General features: G+C 39.7%; 1 protein-coding gene across 1 annotated transcript in view; it reads left to right on the top strand.

The window, feature by feature from the left end:
- The window catches only part of C10H10orf67 (chromosome 10 C10orf67 homolog), a 157283-nt gene that overhangs the window by 109580 nt on the left and 28306 nt on the right, over window positions 1–19397 (top strand). The window contains exons 10-12 of the mRNA XM_043480550.1: window positions 3858–3923; window positions 11676–11735; window positions 12411–12581. Of these exons, the coding sequence (XP_043336485.1) occupies window positions 3858–3923; window positions 11676–11735; window positions 12411–12581 (297 nt within the window). The remainder of the gene's footprint in view (window positions 1–3857; window positions 3924–11675; window positions 11736–12410; window positions 12582–19397) is intronic.

Genomic DNA, 19397 nt, shown 5'->3' with positions numbered 1-19397 from the left:
CCAAGCAAGAGGCTCGAGAGTCCCTTGGACTGCACGGAGATCCAACCAGTCAATCCTAAAGGAAATCAACTCTGAATATTCATTGGAAGGACTGATGCTGAAGTTGAAGCTCCAATACTTTGGCCACCTGATGTGAAGAGCCAACTCATTGGAAAAGACTCTGATGCTGGGAAAGATTGAGGGCAGGAGGAGAAGAGGGTGGCAGAGGATGAGATGGTTGGAGTCAGTGGACATGAATTTGAGCAAACTCTGGGAGATAGTGAAGGACAGGGAAGCCTGGCCTGCTGCAGTCCGTGGGAATTGCAAAGAGTTGGACACAACTTAGCGACTGAACAATAACAACGAGAAAGCAAAAGGCTCAAGAAGAGAGGATCCATTCCAGCATTTCCCAGAGGCCAGGTGTGCAAAAGACTAGAAATGAAAGATTGGATAATTAGCTTTGGCAATTAAAATGACCCTGGTAAGTCTGTTCAGTTCAGTCACTCAGTTGTGTCCGACTCTTTACAACCCCACAGACTGCAGCAGGCCAGGCCTCCCTGTCCATCACCAACTCCCAGAGTTTGCTCAAACTCATGTCCATTGAGTCAGTGATGCCATCCAGTCATCTCATTCTCTGTCGTCCCCTTCTCCTCCTGCCTTAAATCTTTCCCAACCTCAGGGTCCTTTCCAGTTACCCTGGTAATTAATGAGGTCATTTTACTGGAACATGGTAGTAACTGAGGAATGGAGTGAATGCAGACATGGAGACAGTGTGCATGGGCAGTTTTCTAGAAGTTTGATAGTGGATGGCCAAAGAGAGGTCAGAGAATGGTTGGAGGGGAATGTGGGGTTGAGGGAGGAATTTTTTAAAAGATGAAGCTAGAGCATTTTTAAGTGACATCAGTGGAAAGAAGAATGAGTGGGTAAAAGTACAACAGAGAGAAGAGATCACTGATAAAAGACCCAAGGAGGCAGGAAGGCTTGGAGCCAGTGGCTTTGGTGTTTGCCAGTAACTGATGCCCTTTGGAAACTTAATGACACTTCTTTTCAGACCAAGGTATAATGACTCAACAAAAAATCTTTTCCTTTCCTTCTATTTCTCATTCCTTTACTTTCTCTAAACCTGCTGTCCAGCCTTTCACATCTTCAACACCACCGCCACCTCCCCTTCTGAGGCTCTCAGGTACCCAGACCCAACTTTCCCCAACCCTGCCATTGGAGACAAAGAGATCCTTGCCTTTAGGTGACATTGCATGATGGTTATGGGATTTTAACTCAGAGTCACTGCTCTCTCCTTCTACCCATCCTTTTACTTGGATCTAATTAGCAGCCTTTGAAAAAAACACATTAATTTATTCAAGTACAGTTGGTTTGCAATGTTATGTTAGTTTCTGCTGTACAGAAAAGTGATTCATCTATACATATATATATTCTTTTTCATATTCTTTTCCATTGTGGTTTATTGCAGGATATGGAATGGAGTTTCCTGTGCTATTCAGTAGGACCTAGTTATCTATCCACTTTATATATAGTCATTTATATCTGTGATCAGCACCCTTTCTAACCACCAGTGCCTCTCTTCCCATCGTTACTACTTTCCCCAGTTGCATTCCTCTGTGCTGTTCTCTAATTCACAGAGAACACAGTAGACATGTGGGTTTTTTCACCTCTGCACTCTCTTGCTCACCCTGTCACTTAGCCTAACTTCTTTTCCTTCTCATCGGAAGAGGGGACCTTCCTCTTTGCCCTGACCCATCCTTCCACTTACTTGCCTGACTCCATCTTCTCCTTCCTTCTCTTCTGAGACTTTTCTTCATCAGCCAAACTCTCTCTCTTTCTCCCTCTCTCATGCCTTTAAGCATCCCCCACTAGCCTGTATACATAGCCAAGCTATCATTCTGGGTGGTGTTCCTTGACTCTGGTCACCCCTGAAGCCATTGTCATTCACTCTTCAAATATCAACTAAAGTAAACTTGTCTATGTATCTATTAGCCTCTTCTTCACACTGCCGCTGTTGATAAGTTCACAGTGAGATTCATCTTGCCCTCAATCATGAGGTCAAGAACTATGTCTTATCTTTTATTACCTTTATATGAGCCCTCAAAAATGTCTACTGGAAAAAAAACAACTTTGATGTTCATCAAAGTCAGTGTCAAAACTTGATCTTGTTGCTCCTCAAATCTGGACTCAGCTGTGTTTCCCACTTAAATGAATGACATTGATATCTGTCCCAGAGGACCAACTGACAGATCAAGGGTCCTTCTCTGCTTTCTTCTTCTTCGTTTTTTTTTTCCCTTTGGCTGCTCTGTGTGACTTGTGGGAGGGATCCTAGTTTCCTGACCAGAGTTTGAACCTGAGGGCCACGTCTTAACCTGCTTCTCGTCCCTTTTCTCCACAACAACGTTGTCACAGAGTTGGTTGCGGCCCCATAATTTGCCCATTTGTATAGATTCCTACTTCATTTTCCTATCTCCACTCTCTTCCCTTTCAAGTCTAGCTTCCATGCTGCTGCCATGGTTATCTAATACCCCAGTCTCACTTACACGCTACAACCTTCAATGCTTTCTTTCCTATTGTCTTCAACACGACATCAGACTGTCTCAAAAGGTTCTACATGATTTTTATGTGCTGGGAGCCACTCAGCCCTTTCACATTTGCAGTCTCAAGTTCTTTCCAGAAGAACTCTCCAAAGTAGGTTTTATTATCCTAATTTTATAGATGAGAAAACAGACTTGAAGCATAGAATTACCTCACCCACACGGTGTAAGCAGCAGAGCTCTCTTCTGAACCAACTCTCGTTCTGTACTTTATACCAGTCTGCCCTCCCCTCCTAATTGAGGTGAGCAAAGCCCCTCATGATATCACCCTGAATTTCTGCCTCCCTTTAATTCCTGCCATTCTTGTCTATATGCATCCTGGGTCCACAAACACCAAACCTTCCCCAGTTCCTACATTACTTCAGGCTTTGCTGTGGTTACTTTGCTGTCTTTATTACCATTTTCTTGGCCTTTTTCTTTCTCCAAATTGTTGAACTTCTACAGATCCTTCAAGACCTTTGCCAAGTAGCCCTTCTGTGCCATTAACACCAGGGATAACCGATCTTTTTATAATTACAGGATTACCAAGTTACGTGGAGTTTTAGGCTTTTTGACTCTGAAGACTTTATGTATTAACGTTTTTCTTACATATTACAGTCATTTTTTCACACTGTTCTCCTAGTACACTGTAGGTGCCCTAGGGAAGGGAATTGTTCAACTTCACTTCTGTGCCTCCACAGCTGAACAGAATGTCTGGCATCTCAAAGGTGTTCCATACATGTTTATTAGATTAGTGAATATATGAGTTAATTGAATTGAATGGATGTCAGAATGAAGGGTTGAGTTTTGTCAGTATTATATACCACACACACACTATCATTTAAAATACTGAGGCAAGTCCAGTTGGTACAAAGGCCCTACAGTATATACATTGACAGTTGTTTTCAATTGATATGAATATGGCTTGATATGTATATAAATACAGCACTAAAACCTAAGAGAAATGGTTCATATAAAGGGTAAAGCAAAATTTTTCTTTTTGATAGACAGACTTACTTTATTATATACTGATGTCACATTTTGGGGGGGAGTAGGGTGAGAAAGGTTGTAAATAAACAAAATGGCATTCTCTGTGTTTTGCCTGCTTATATAGTTAAGAAATAATTATATAATAGTATGTTATTATTACATGGTAATCTGTGGCCATTTAATTTTTGCTTTGATCCTATTGGGATCCATTTTTCTCACATTTGGAATCAAGATCTTTCACTAAATTTCATTGAAGGGGAATTTCAGGTGTTTTATTATCTTTAATCAGATTGTAATATTCTTCTCTTTCAGCTAATTGGTGGCAGAGACAGATTAATAAGTGAGCTTGAGCTTGAAAAATCATTAGTTCAAGATATGGTAAGGGGATTTACATTATTTCTTAATAAATTTGAATCCAGAAATTTGATCGTGAAAGTTTTATAAACTTTATTTTTAACTGTTTGCTGTGCACTTTTTGTTTCACTTTTATCAACAGTCTAAATGCATTCATAATTATAAACATTTTAAATGATTGTTTTGTAGAAAACAATTTGAATAGTATTATAATAAATATGCTTACTATGTAGAAGAGTCTTAAACAAGAAACAGTATTACAATTTAAAGCAGTGTACAAAATTTTTGTATTTTATTTTAGGGATTTAAAAAACAAAAATGAGAGCCCAATATTTTGAAGGATTTGCTATTTTTAGTTACAAATTGCCATAAGTGGCAACAAAAAACAGCCCAGCCAGATATTTTGGCATTCTGTGTTTGTCTCATAAGAAAACACTGCCTTTTTATGTTCTTTTAAGAGAACTTTCCAGACGGCTGGTCTTTTATTTTATCAGTTGACTACCCACCCCCCAGCCCCAGGCTCCCCCACCTCACCCCCCATCCAGCTTATGGTGTCTTACTTTGGCTTTCAAACCGATCACCACTACTATGTCTTTGTTACAGTAAACTGACTGTGTTTATTATAATCAGAAATAAAACACAGCTTGACTTGCGTTCTAAATGTGTTTGAAAAGAATATGATACTGTTTAGAAGAGAAAAGGTTGTTCATAGGAAACCAGCGCCACTTCAGATATTGAAACATTCCCTTCTTCACAGCTTGTCACACTTTGTGCCAAGTCATGACTGCTTCCCTAACTCTGTTTTGTTGCTCTCAGCACCATGTGTTTTGGGTGCCTTGTCAGAGAAATTAATGCAAAACAATGCTCTGGGATTACAATAAAGCCTTCTATGAAACCAGCTTGGGAATGCAGGCAAGGAAAAAAAAATAATGATGGCTAGCAAGCCACAGAAACCATGTGTGAACAAATGTGTTATTTTGAACTCTTTACTTTTTTTCTAAAATTTTTATTTTTGGGGGGTGCATAGCTGATTAACTAATAATGCTGTGATAGTTGAAGGTGAACAGCAGAGGAACTCAGCCCTTCATATACCTGTATCCATTCTCCCCCGAAACCTCCTCCCATCCAGGCTGCCACAAAACATTGAGCAGAGTTCCATGTGCTCTACAGTAGGTCCTTGCTGCTTATCCATTTTAAATATAGAAGTGTGAACTCTTTGCTTTTAAGTACCTGGTATATAAAAATCATCTCCACAAATTGAATATACTTGGTCAATTTCTGCATTACCCTCTTCTTCTTCTGTCATTCGCCCCGCCCCAAGTCCCAGAGTTGCTTCTGAAAACAAACAACTAAATGTGTACATTGTCATTAAAATGGAAATGTCTTTATCGAATGAGAAGCAAACCTTAAACTGTCAGTCTGTTAGCAGTAGTAGAGAAGAAACTGAACTACTTCATCAGTGAGTTCATGCCTATACTAGGAACAGACCCCACAGTTTGTGAATTACTTTGCCTCTTTATTTGAACTGTAAGTGGTTAACCAGTGCTATCATATTGCCCACAGGGGAACCAACTGCTTTATTTTGTTGTTTAGAAGTTTAGAAGTTGAGCACCATGCTTGTTGCCAAGCAGCAAGATCTTGCATTGCAAACCTCATGACAGCACGAGAACCTCCAGCATGTTCAGAACTGGTCTGGAGGGTCATTTTTTTCAGTAGAGTGAGTGCACTTCTCATGATTGGGTTTCCATGGCATACCTTTGGGCCCAACAAGTTCACTATTTGACACTCCCTCCCCCCAACCAAGGGATTCTGTTGTTCACTTGGAGGGAGACTGGCTTTGTGGCTATTTGAACCCCACCCCGCCCCCCAGAAATGGAGATTTGCAGTGGGGGCCAGATGGAGGAGTGGGAGAAGGTAGAGTTGACCAGAGTCATTCTGCAAAAATTAAAAGACTCTCTCCCTCCCTTGTCTGTTACTGTTTTCAATACCATTTATGTTCTGACCTTTTAAGAGCCTAGTTTAAAAGTCAAAGAGCTTGTAGTAAAAAGGCGGGATTGGTATGTATAGGTAAGCAATAAAGTATGGATGATGTACCCTTGGATTAGCTTTAGAAGAGAATATGAAATAGTTTTGAATCTTTCTATGATTCCTATGCTCTGTGGCTTTTATTTATCCTTGGTTTGTTCCAATAGAGATATAATTGCCATATAACATAATATTGGTTTCAGGAATACAGCATAATGATTTGATATATGCATTTATTGCAAAATCATCAGCACCATAAGTCTAGTTACTTAATATCCATCATCACATAAACTTACACCATTTTTTCCTCTTGTGGTGAGAACTTGATTTATTCTCTTAGCAACTTTCAAATATACAACATAGTATTGTTAACTAGAATCACCATGCTGTATATTACATCCCCAGGACTTAGTTATCTTATCACTGGAAGTTTGTACCTTTTGACCTCCTTCACTCATTTTGTCCACCACCTCAGGCAACCACCAATCTGTTCTCTCTATGAGTTTGGCTTTTTGTTGTTGTTGTTATTATCTATGTTTTTAAAGGTTCCACATATAAGTGAGATCATGCAGTATTTGTCTTTCTCTCTCTGACTTATTTCACTCAGCAAAATGCCCTCCAGGTCCATCCATAGTGTCTCAAATGGCAAGATTGCTTTCTTTTTATGGCAGCATAATATTCTGGTATGTAAATATACCGCATCTTCTTTATCTGTTCGTCCACTGATAGACTTTTAGGTTGCTTCTGTGTCTTGGCTGTTGTAAATAACAATGAACATGGACTGCATATATCTTTTTGATAGTGTTTTGATTCCTCTGGATAAATATACAAAAGTGGAAATGCTGGATCATATGGTAGTTCTATTTTTAATTTTTTTGAGAAACACCTCTATATTGTTTCACATAGCAGCTGCACTAATGTATGTTTCCACCAACAAGTGCACAAGAGTTCCCTTTTCTCCACATTCTTGCCAACACTTGTTATCTCTTGTCTTTTTGGTGACAACCATTCTCACAAGAGGGAGATGCTCTCTAATTGTGGTTTCAATTCATATTTTCTTGATGATTAGTGATGCTGAGCACCTTTTCATGTATCTGTTGACCATTTGAATATCTTCTTTGGAAAAACATCTACCCAGATCATCTGTCCATTTTTTAATTAGATTATTTGTATTTTTGCTATTAAGTTGTATGAGATCACTTTGTATGTTGAATATTAACCTCTTGTCACATATACGATTTGATATATTTTCTCCCAGTCTGTAGTTTGCCTTTTCATTTTGTTGGTTGTTTCTTTTGCCATGCAGAAGTTTTTTAATTCAATGTAGTCCCAAATTGCTTATTTTTTCACTTATGCTTTAGAAGTCATATTTAAAAAAAGACGCCATTGCCAAGAGCTATGGCAAGAAGCTTTTCCCCTATATTTTCTTCTAGTTTTATGTTTTCTTGTCTTACATTTAAGTCTTCATCCATTCTGGGTTAATTTTGTGAGTGGTATAAGATAGAGGTGTAGTTCTATTCTTTAATATGTGACTATTCAATTTTCCCAGCACCATTATTGAAGAGATTGTCTTTTCTCCATGGAATTTCTTGGCTGCCTCATCAAGTATTAGTTGACCATATTCTTGATGCTGTTCCATTATGTCTCTGTTTTTAATCCTACTACCATACTGTTTTGATGCTATAGCTTTATAATATAGTTTGAAATCAGGAGGTATGATTCCTCTAGATTTACTCTTCTTCCTTAGGACTGCTTTGGTTTGGGGGTGGGGGGACTTTGTGGCTCCATATAAATTTTATGATTGTTTTTTATACTTCTGTAAAAAGTGACATTGAAGTTTAATAGAGATTATATTGAATATGTAGATGGCTTTGAGTAGTATGGACATTTTAACAACATTAATTCTTACAGTCCATGAACATGAAGTTTCTTTCCCTTTACTTGTATGCTCTTTGATTTCTTTCATCAATGTCTTGTAGCTTTCACTCCCTTGGTTACATTTATTCCTAAATATTTTACTGCCTTTGGTGATATTGTAAATGAGATGCCTTTCTTTTTACTCTCACAGTTAATTCGTTGTTCGTGTATAGAAAGGCTACTGATTTTTATATGTAGATTTTGTAGATTGAGCTTTCATTTATCCTGAAGCTAACAAAAAGAAGGTCCTTATCAGAAAACTACCATAACTGAACTCTTACCCTTAGCTAATTTTCCATCTGTTTCATCTCAGTGTGCCTTATTTCTAGGAAACAATCCAGACTTCAGATAGAAAGGAATTATGATGCCAGGGCACAGCTCTGACTTATTTCTGCAGTGGCCTTGATCTCATAGTGGGTTCCTTGTTGCCCAAGTTCCCTCTGAGACATGCTTCAAATCTGTCTGTTACGTGTAACATGCCAGTGTTTGGCCATTTAACTAGAAAAGGCATATTTTGGTAACCCAATCATTTACTCTTATAAAACACATGTCTGATTTTCTCTGCCTCGGAGCCATCACACATTTCCAATGGAAATAGATGAGTCATTGACCCAAGCGGAGGATCTTTAGTGGTTATCTTATGTCCCACCATGGTATGTTGACTGTGGGGTCAGACAACTTGTCTCTTTAATTCCTGGGTCTTCCGATCAAGACAAACTTACTCAAGGAGCTTCATCTGCACTTAAACCTAATTTATGTAATGAGATCTTGACCTCAAGCAGATGCTGTCAGAGGATGAGATTTTTTGAGGCCTTGAATGAGGATGAATGTATTTTGCATATGGTAAAAATGGAAAATGTTGGAGCCAGAGGACAAATATATATATATGTATGAAGCATTTGAGAAAGTCCAATATACTTTTATGATAAAAGCTCTCAGCAAACTGGGAATAGAAGGAAACCTTCTAAAGTTGATCACGAATACCTATGAAACATAACTGTTAGTATATTTCATAGTGAAAGGCAATGTTTTAAGTCTAAGGTGAGAAATGAGACAAGACTCTGTTCTTATAACTTCCATTAGACATTGTTATTTAGGTCCTGGCTAGTACAATACTCAAGAAAAAGAAATAAATGGCATACAGATTAGAAAGAAAAAAGTACAGCTGTTTTTATTCCCAGATAACCATGCTAATTTATATAGGAAGTCCTAAGGAATCTACAAAAACCTACTAAAATTAGAAATTCGTGAATGTGAATTTAGCAAGAATGCAAAGATCAAAATAATGTGTTTCTATATACTAGCAATGAACAATCAAAAACTGAAACTTTTAAAAACTTGATTTACAATAGCATAAAAATATGAAATCGTTATGGATAAATTTGATTAATTATGTACAAAACCATATGAAATACTGAAGTTAAAGACTTAAATAGATGGAGAAACATACCATGTTCATGGTTCAGAAGATCCATGTTGTTTAACTCTTATCTCTGAATTGATTTGTATGTACAAATTGATTTGTATATACTCATGTAGCAACTAAGCCCACGCAGCACAACTCTAGAGCCCAGGAGCTTCAACTGCTGAAGCCTGCGCACCTAGAGCCCAAACTCTGCAACAAGAGAAGCCACCACAAGAGAAACCCACGCACTGCAGCCAGCTCCTGCTTGCTGCAACTAGAGAAAGCCCTCAAGCAGCAATGAAGACCTAGCATAGCCAAAAATAAATAATAAATAAAGTTTTTAAAAATGAAATTAATATGGAAGAACAAGGGTCAAGAATAGCTAAGAAACAAGGTGAAAGAATGACATGATGGAGTAGGGAGAGGCTTCTGTGAGTTATTAATATAAATTTAAGGTAATTAAGACATCATGGTCCTGGGACATGGACAGAGCTTTGGGAGGAAATTGAGAACCCAGTAGCAGAACCAGACATACGTAAATACTCAGTATCTGTCAGTACCACAGATCGGTGCAAATAGGGTTGAATTTTCACTAAAGATGCTTGACAATTCATTAAACAATTGCCTCAAATGAAATTGGCTCCCTACCTCATAACATGCATATCCATTTTGTATGAATTAAGGATTCAAATATAAAGGGAGATTTTCTTTTAATTTTAGAGGAAAATTGTGTAAGCTCAAAGTATAAATTATTGCCTAAATAAGACACAAAATAAACAAGGTGTAAATGGAAAATTAAAAGTTTCAGGGACTTCCCTGGTGGTCCAGTGGCTAGGACTCCACACTTCCAATGCAGGGACCTGAGTTTAATCCCTAGTCAGGGAACTAGACCCCACACGCCACAACTAAAGATCTCACGTGCCCCTATTAAGACCTGGTGCAGCCAAATAAATTGATTAATTAAAAAAATTCAACCCCATGAAAATTAAGGGCCCCTTTTCATCAGAAGATGCCTCAAAGAAATTTTAAAGATCTAGCCACAAATTTGCAAAAATATGCACACCATTTATGTATTCACAAAGCTGTTTTCAAGAATATGTGAATAACTCCTTCAGGTCAATGAGGAAAAGACCACCCGATAGAAATCCGGGCTGAAGTTTTTAACAGGCCCTTCACCAAAGAAGAAACCCAGTGACCAATGAACATTGACTGAAAATGTGCTTGGTTTCAGGAATAATATAACTACCAAATGCTGTTAAGTATGTAGAGTAAAGAATTCTCATAAACTGCTGGGGAATATGTATGTTGTTATGGAAACTTTGGAAAACAAATTTGGGATATCTGCTGAAGCTTATCTTTCTCTTAATAATGCCCCAAAGTTCTGTTCCTAGGCATATAACATCACCAAGGAGATCCTAGCACATGTGCCTGGGGGAACAGGTTCCAGAATATTTAAAGCCATATTGTATATAAAAGAAGAAACCTGGGATTTCCCAAATGTTCATTGACAGGGAATGGATAAATACATTATGCTGTACTTGTTCTCTTGCATAGTATACAGCAGCGAATATGAATGAACTGCTTCTAGTATCAACAAGGGTTAATCTCAGAAGCTATGAAGTGAACACATTAAGGGAGAACACATAAATTATGATTTTTTAAAAAAAAGTTTAAAAGTAAGCAGGACTAAATTTGTATGTTGCTTAAGGATACCAATGGGATGAAGTGGTAAGTCTATAAACCTGACAAAAAATTAATCAAGAAAATAAAAGGGAATTCTAAGCACAAAATTCAGAATAGTGGTTTCCTGGTTTGGAGGTGGTTATAGGATCATGACAATTACACAGGGAGCTTTAACACTATGGCTGTTTTTCTCTTTCTCAAGTCAGATGGTCATATTAATTTTACTTCTAATGTATATTTGCACTGCATACATTTTTGGTATATATAATTTTTTTTTAATTGAAGCATTTTAGAAACTCATTTTCTGCTAGAACCTAAATGCTTGAAGACAAGGTTTGTGTGTATGCTAAGTCACTTCATTTGTGTCTGACTCTTTGACAATCCCCTGGTCTGTAGCCAGCAAGCCTCCTCTGTCTGCATTAGTTATTCTAAGAGCCTAATGCAGTGTGGCTGAATAGCAACACAGTGCAGTGCCTGGTACACAATAATGTTAATAAAAACACATAAGCAAACAATTGCATGTTTTCCTATAAGCTCTATTACAAAGTACTTTTTCTTCAGGGAGTGAATTTATTTTCTCTTCTAATTTATTTATATTCAATATTGTGACTTACATTCCCATAATAGTTTGGGCAGCGAAATGGTTTAAAATGCTCCTCTTTCATTGCTTAAGGAAGGTTTACCACATATTCTCTTTTTTCATCTTTGCAAATGATAACAAATGACACGGGTCTTTAATTTCACAGGTTAATAAGCAGAAAGAGGACCTTGAAATGAGAAGAAAGTATGATGCCATAGTTGCCAAGGTTGGTGTTTAAGTTCTTTATTTTTTTTTTCTTTTATTCTGTTCATCTCATATTTGGGCATCTGAGTTGAAGAACCTATACACACCATCCAGAGGCTTTTCACTTTCTCGCATCTGAGTTTGAAGGAGAAAATGCTTAAAAGTGAGGCAAGGCATGTGAGTGGGAGACGAGGACCTGGGGGTTAGAGCCGTGAGGGCAGAGTGAGAGCAGAAGGTATCACTGGTGTCCCCACCCCAGGCTCAGTGCCCTGGCCCTGCCGGCTCCTGTCCCGTGGCTTCTACCTGCCAGCCCTGCCCCCGCTGCCTTCTTAGGAGCATGAAACACTGCTCGAGCTGCCACCTCATCCCACCCCACAAAGATCCCACCTTCCCAGGGACTTTCAGAAATCAATGATCTGTTGGTATGTTTGTCTCAGTACTTGAGCATCAGTGGGAGGGATGGAAAAACAGGCCCCACCCACAGACTGAATCAGGCAGGGTTGGGGCTTGGGGGATAAGGGATGGTGGAACTGGGAGCAAGAATAGATCTAGGCCCCTTGGGACTGAAGACTTCCACCCTGTGGTTCCAGCTCAGGAGAGGAGGGCAAGGGAGCCAAAGAGAGGGAGGGGAATCTGAAACACAGATAATGAGAATAACATTATGGTTAATAACAGAATGGTTCTTCTTCTGTGCCAGAGCCCCAGAAGCACCAAGGGGAAAGAGGCCCTTTCATCTCAGTGGCCCTCACAGCCCAAGAGTGCAGGAGCAAGTTCTCTGAGGCCACGTTCTTCCTCCATCCTTTCATCGCCTACTAAGACCAAGAGGGTCAAGAGTCCAAAGAAGACTTTAAAGGAGGAGCCACCCACGGTGAGACTGGTTCGCAGCCCGTGACACCCTCACCTGCAGAGGGCGCTGTGAGCCCTGCTGCAACCTCAGCGTTGCTCCTCTGGTCCAGCAGCAAGGCCAGTGTCTCAAACACTCCATTCTCCTTGCCCCCTCTGTGGGCATCTGGACAGGAGGCTCTGGCTGCTCTTTCCACACCAGCGTGTCCTCATCAGGCCCCTTACCTTACCCGGGAGGATGCCGCCTCTGTGCTTAGCTTGGTGGTTTATTTGGCTTAGTCACCAAGCCTTCGTGGATCTCTGTTAAATTAGTAAGATAGAGAAGCCACCTTCCAAGCACTTTCAAGGTGTAAAATCTCTAACTCATGACTGCCCAGTATCTATCAGAGGCTTGCAGGATCTTAGTTCCCCGACCAGGGATTGAGCCCACGTCCTCAGCAGCGAAAGTGCAGAATCCTAACCACTGGACTGCCACAGTACTCCCCTAGTTATGGGAATAGTTGCATTTCTCTGAGCAATTAATCTATCCTGTGGGCACTGTGAATCATGCAACTGGTCATAACTCCTTTTCCACACCACTTGGAAGCTTCGATGCTGATTGGTGACACGTACTTGCAAGGTACAGCTTTTCCTGGAAAGAGTCCGTCCACTAGCACATTTTGGGTTCCCAGCCTCTTGTTGCTATGTGTCCCCACATTCTTCCTCCTCCTCTCACAGAGGGCACAGTCTACCACTCCAGCACTCAGGGCAGGAGGACAGAGGAGAATCTTGCTCACTGTGTCATTCTGGCTCCAGAGAGGGCAGGAAAAGGCATCAACCTCCCTCCAGCACTCACCAGGCAGGAGCCTCACCGCTTGAACCCAGCGGAGGGGAACGAGCGCAGTGGAGCAGAGGTGGAGGGAGGCCAGGCGTGATGCTTAGTGGGGAGTCACTCCCCTTGGAAGGAAAACCCAGGAGCTGAGAAAAAAACACTCTCCTCGATAAGCACTTCCACTCTGCAGAGAGTTAGCAAGTATCAACAACCGGAAACCAATGTAACTTCCCAATGAGGAGAATGACACTTGGAGAATATGGTGCATGCCTGACCAGTGACTAGGTTCCGGAAGTAAGGTTTTTTGGAATCCAGATCTGGGAAGTATTTTGGGCAGTGGGGGTTGAGGGAGGCAGGACAGGGGGAAGCCCACACACACAAGAAAAAAAAAACACACAGGCAAAAAGCAAATGCTGGACTTGAGTTTGCAGTGCTGCCTGCTAACCTGGGTGGGGGGTCCAGCCTTACTGGGTGAAGGGCTCTAGTTCAAGCCTGAGACTTAGGGAGCCTGTGGCCACGGGGACATCGTGTTCCAGAAACCTCTGAGCTGCCATGAAATCGGGGTGCGTGCCAGGGGTCTGTGGTCTGAGGTTCTGAGATCATGGTAGGAGAATCGCAGAGCAGGGTCAGAAACCCAGACAGAGCAGCCTGGTCCCTGCAGCAAGCCCAGGGCTCTAACTCAATCCTAGCATTGCAGACTAGACACTCCAGTGTCCCCTGTTTACAGATCAAAACTGAGCTTCCAAAGTCCCAGCTACAAGGGGCAAAAATACTGCCTGTTTTCCCCCAGGGAAAATGTATCATGAAGGGAAGAAAAAAAAAAAAAACACCACGATGAGGAGAAAGGATATCTGAGAAAGTGTCATGAGGATTTTCTCTTAAGTGTCCCAGGCTTTCCTTCTGACCGTAATGATTGTTATCTAGATGTTCTGAAGCTTAACAGTACATTTTGTCAGCTGCAGAGACTCAGAAGTTAATGTGTAACAGTAAGTAAAAATTGGACCGGGGGAGGGGAGAGATGACGTAAACTGGACTTAACATTTTCGTAGGAATTGCCTTGATTTTAATGTGAAATATATTTTTCTAGCACACTGTTATTACTTTCATATTCACTTTTGTTAATGATAATCCTATTATAGTGAGTGTTCCCTTCCGTCACCTCCCCGTGCGGTATATTCTTCATTGTAGATGAATTCTCCATATATGTACTCTGGTTATCATTTTCCTGTTTCTCAGAACTCTTGAATATTTTGTCAATACCGAGGTAGTCGGACTTCTTAAAAATTGTCTCTCAAGGGTTTTATCATCTTGACCATGTGTAGATGACCAAAAGGAGGGTTTGCTGCAGGAACATTTTACATCAGTCATTTACCTTATCTAATTAATCATACTTATTTTTTGAAATCTGTGTCATTCTGTGGGAACAGCACACATGCTTCACCCAGTGGCGCACACGGTGATAAACGGAGTATTTAGCCAGTCTGAAAAGTGTGATAGGAACATTGCTGTCTGATTTCCATTTATGAAAGATTTCACAACGTGAAATTTGTGTTTGGACAGCGTTTTTGTGTAAAGTTTATTTTTTGATAGCTGTAAAACATTTCAAATACTGAGGTTTCACAGAACAAGGTTAAAACTGGGTTCCTAGCTTCCCCCTCTCCGCACCCCCAGCCCTGCTCCAGGGTAATTAGTGAATTAAGGCTGCGCCCAGTAAATGCTTCTCTGGAAGACTTCTGAGCTTCCACGGGGTCACCTGTCTGTGCTGATGGAACATATGGCGTGTGCTTAGATCTGCAGAAAGCACCAGGACCTTCCCGTGTGGGAAGTGGGACAGGGGACAGTCAGTCGTGTTCCCATCCGTAAACTTCACTCGATACAAAGCAATTTGGACAGCATAAAAAAAACTTTCATAAAAGCTCTGGAACACTATTATTTAAACAATTCAAGAACTGCAAGGTGAAGTACTTTGCAATAGTTTTATAAGTATGACCATAGTCATTCTGCAAGCTAGTAACTTTTTAAAATTATTATTATTATGGGATGTGGAATTATTATGGGTATAGAGTATTATAGGTAAGGTGGATGAAAGGAAGATCTTTCCCTATTCCTCTCCTATACATTCCTTTTACTGGATTGAATTGCACATAAAGTGGAAAATAAACTCCATCAAAGAAGAAAATCATATAATCTGTTCATTGTTTCGTCATTTTTTTCCTCTGGGCTTGGCTTGATAAAGCAGGAAGCTCATAGTTCTGCAGAACTATGTGAAAAAGCCAGCATTTTGCTCCTTGTTGATCTGTACCCCCACCCCTCCGCAAGGTGGTGGAGTAATACAGAGCTGGGACCGTCCTGGACACGTATACAGTCTTCAGAGGCTGTCAGAGGGAATTTACTGTATTTTGATAGATTGCATGCTAAGTCGCTTTAGTCGTGTCTGACTCTTTGCAGCCCTATAGACTGTAGCCCACAAGACTCCTCTGTCCATGGGATTCTCCAGGAAAGAATGCAGTGGGTTGCCATGCCCTCCTCCAGAGAATCTTTCCAACCCAGGGATCGAAACAGTATCTCTTATGTCTCCTGCATTGTCAGGCAGGTTCTTTACCACTGGAACCACCTGGGAAGCCCATTGATTATGTTGACACAACAAAATTTTTCCTAATCATACTGAATCTTTGTTTCCTAATAGGAATAACTCTTTTTTTTTTTTTTTGGCCATGTCAAGAGGCTGGCAGGATCTTAATTCCCCCACCAGGGACTGAACCTGGGGGTCATGGTGGTGAAAGTGCTGAGTCCTGACCACTGGACCACCAGGGAAGGCCCAAATAGAAATAACTTTAAAATGTAGAAATAACTGAAATCATACACTACAATTACTTGTTTTTATTTTAAAATCAAATTTGTTATTTGCCACTAAAGTGAATGCATCTTTAGATTCTGCTGTCAGAGACCAAAATGGAAAAACTGAAGAAATACCATATTCAAAATTCAGCCGAAAGATGGCTTTGACTTTTGTATTATATTATTCTAAGTAGCTTGATGATAAATAAGTACTCACAGTATATTTGGAACTGAAAATATTTTGGTGAAAATAATCTCTGATGTTTCTTGCACAAATGAAAAACTTTTTTTGTTAAAAAAATCACTTGAAGGGTGTTACGCTTTGCTTCTTGTTTATTTTCATTGGGGAACAATGATAACATTTTACTTGTAAAATTTACGATATCTTAGTGTAATTTAATTTAAAGCCCTAAGATATTGCTATGGAAACCAGGGGGAAAAGAGATTTGTATCAATTTCTATTCTTCTGTAGACACTCTGGACCATGGGGCAGACACTAGGTCCTGACATGTATTTATAATATTAACAATTATTAATATTAATTAATAATATCACCTGGTAGTAGCAGGAAAGGTCACTCAGGAGCTCCCAGGGCAGTCTTCTGACTCCTCACTGCATCGTGTTGCTTTATTCCACTTTCCTGGGTTTTAGCTACGGGTTTCTCCTCAGTTCTCCCCGGAGGTCGGGGCCAGTCACGAACACCAGGTCACTTGCTCAGAGCCCTGACACTGCCCAGACCTGGGTCTCACCCCCTGACCGTTTGACATGCTGTTACTCATCTAACTGCCATCATTGCATCCACCAGTTCTGCTGTGAATTCAATCACAGATAGACCTCACAGAACAACTTCAATACCAACACTCCCCAGGATCAGCCTGAGGTAGCTACACCCCACCCCGGATGCCAGCTTTGGACTGTTGGCCATCCTCTTTGGATCCAACTCTTCCACCTTGTCACTTTCTTCAGCCCTGACCTCTGCAGTCCTAGGTCCCAGGTTTCTCCTCAAATCCAAGGGTTTAGTTTTTATAAATTATGGCATACGTCAATTTCCTTTTCTCTAGGAATGTATTTTCATAGGCTTTTCTTCATGGAATGCCTCAGTGTGGTCTCTGTTCCTCAGAAACATGAACTAATTAAAGGAAAGCTACTCGTTTCCCCTTATTCACCTGTTACCTATGACTGCTAACTTGCATTTCCAGTCAGCCTTAGGCAACTAAGGATAGCTCTCTGAGTTGATTCTATGCCAGCCAAATCCAAAGAGCTCTTTCATTTTGTTAGCCTATGCAACCTTATTAAGGAATCAAGGTACACTGATTTTTAGGCTTTTTGAAAATTTTGAAAATAGCCTGAAGATCTCCTTCACAAATTTCTAAGTGGGAGATAGTGCTCTGTTCTATCCAGAATAGAACAAGGAGTTATTGTAACCAGGGCCATGAAGTGCCATGGAGTCCAGTTAATCCAGTGGCTGAAAGCATTATGGTGAACCCATATTAGACTTCACACCACCAGAACTGATAGACGTGAGCCTGAACAACCTAAGGAGTAATTCTGGTGATATGTCTCTCTAGCTGAAAATATACAAGTGAATTCTGATTAAGATACACAACATTTTTGTCTAGGATTCTGGCTTTTACTGCGGATACCTAGGTTCAATCCCTCATCGGGGAACTGAGATCCCCCCAGTCACACGGCTGTTCAGTGCCACTGAATATATAATATACAGGTAATCAATTACATACGGTATTTCGCTCCACAGAAGTAACAGTTTACTTAAGCAATTTCTGTCGATTTGCTAATGGTCTCTTACCATTTTGTTTCTGTTCAGGGGCTCTTCCTCCTCTCTTCCTACCCTTGTGTTTTTCTCCATTCCATCCCCCTCCTCCCCCACTGCACTACCCACCACACACTGGCACAATAGTGTTCAAAAATAGTAGTTTGCTTAGAAGATAATTAGAAAAAAATGATAATATGAGAGTCAAGATTAATGAAATTTTAGAGACAGAAAATCATCTTTCTTCCTGAGTTAGAAACATTGTTTTGATGGTAATATATTTGATGGTTTAAAGGAGAGATTTCAAGGAGGTATTAAATCCAGAATGAATGGCCCAAGTTTAAGAAGAGGGATGTTTGTGGAAATTGGGAGAAATTAAAGAATGTAATGATTCTTTGATTGAGAACAAAAGGAGAAAGGGGGTAGGATAAGGAATACGGTTGATCTTATGACAGCTAATAAACATAATTGTGCTTCTGTTATTATTAATAGAAACCTTGGCTACTGATTCCAGATTTAGATTATATTTATTGAATGTTGGTTTTTAACCTGTTGTAAATGCTTAAATATGGGAAACATTTAAGAATCATGATTTCTGTTATGAATAAAACTTATTTCTTAATTTTATGGATTTTAGTTTTATATATATATAAAGAGCCCTGGTGATTCAGATGGTAAAGAATCTCCCTGAAGTAAATTCAAGAGAATATGAGAAATATTTATAATGAATTATTTCTAGTCACAGTGTTTGGTTTTCCTTGTAATAATTTAATGTACATTGTCCTACTTAGGAAGTTATCTACTTTCTATTACCACTCATTTTCACCTCTATCTATTGTTTAGCAGTCCGGTGTTTGCACCTGTCAATGAAGTAACCACAGAAAGACCAGCACATGTATTCCAGTGAAAGTGGAATGCCAGCAGCTGGCAAAACAAAATGACAGTTTAATGTGGACAGAGTCAGGATTCAATATAACGTGCTACAGCAGAGTTGAAAGTTCAAGTCAAACTGGAGAGCAAACACTCTAGCCTACATGCAGTACATTTTTTTTTTTTTTTTGATGAAAAGAGAAGCTATCTTTGTCATGCTAAGAGTATTGTCTTTGGGAGAGACTGAATAATTATTTGCTTTACATAAGATATGCTTTAGTAGGGTTTTACCTCTAGTTATTACAGAGTTGATCATTATGTGAGAGTCAGGAAAAGGGAGCCTTGAAAATTGGAACTAACTTTTACTGTACACGAATTTAAACACAGAATCAATTTTTAAAATAAACTTTCAACTACTGATATGACTTCAGATAGAGTGAAATAAATATAAATGTCCTTCTCAGTGGAAACTTATTTTGCTTTGCCAGTTTGTTTTCCTAACTTTCTGTGGATTCTTTTTATTTCATTTAATTAATGTATTTATTCACTGA

The sequence above is a fragment of the Cervus canadensis genome, chromosome 10 (assembly GCF_019320065.1).
Source record: "Cervus canadensis isolate Bull #8, Minnesota chromosome 10, ASM1932006v1, whole genome shotgun sequence".
In the NCBI taxonomy this organism is placed as follows: Eukaryota; Metazoa; Chordata; class Mammalia; order Artiodactyla; family Cervidae; genus Cervus; species Cervus canadensis.
This window is presented reverse-complemented; position numbering and strand designations above follow the sequence as displayed.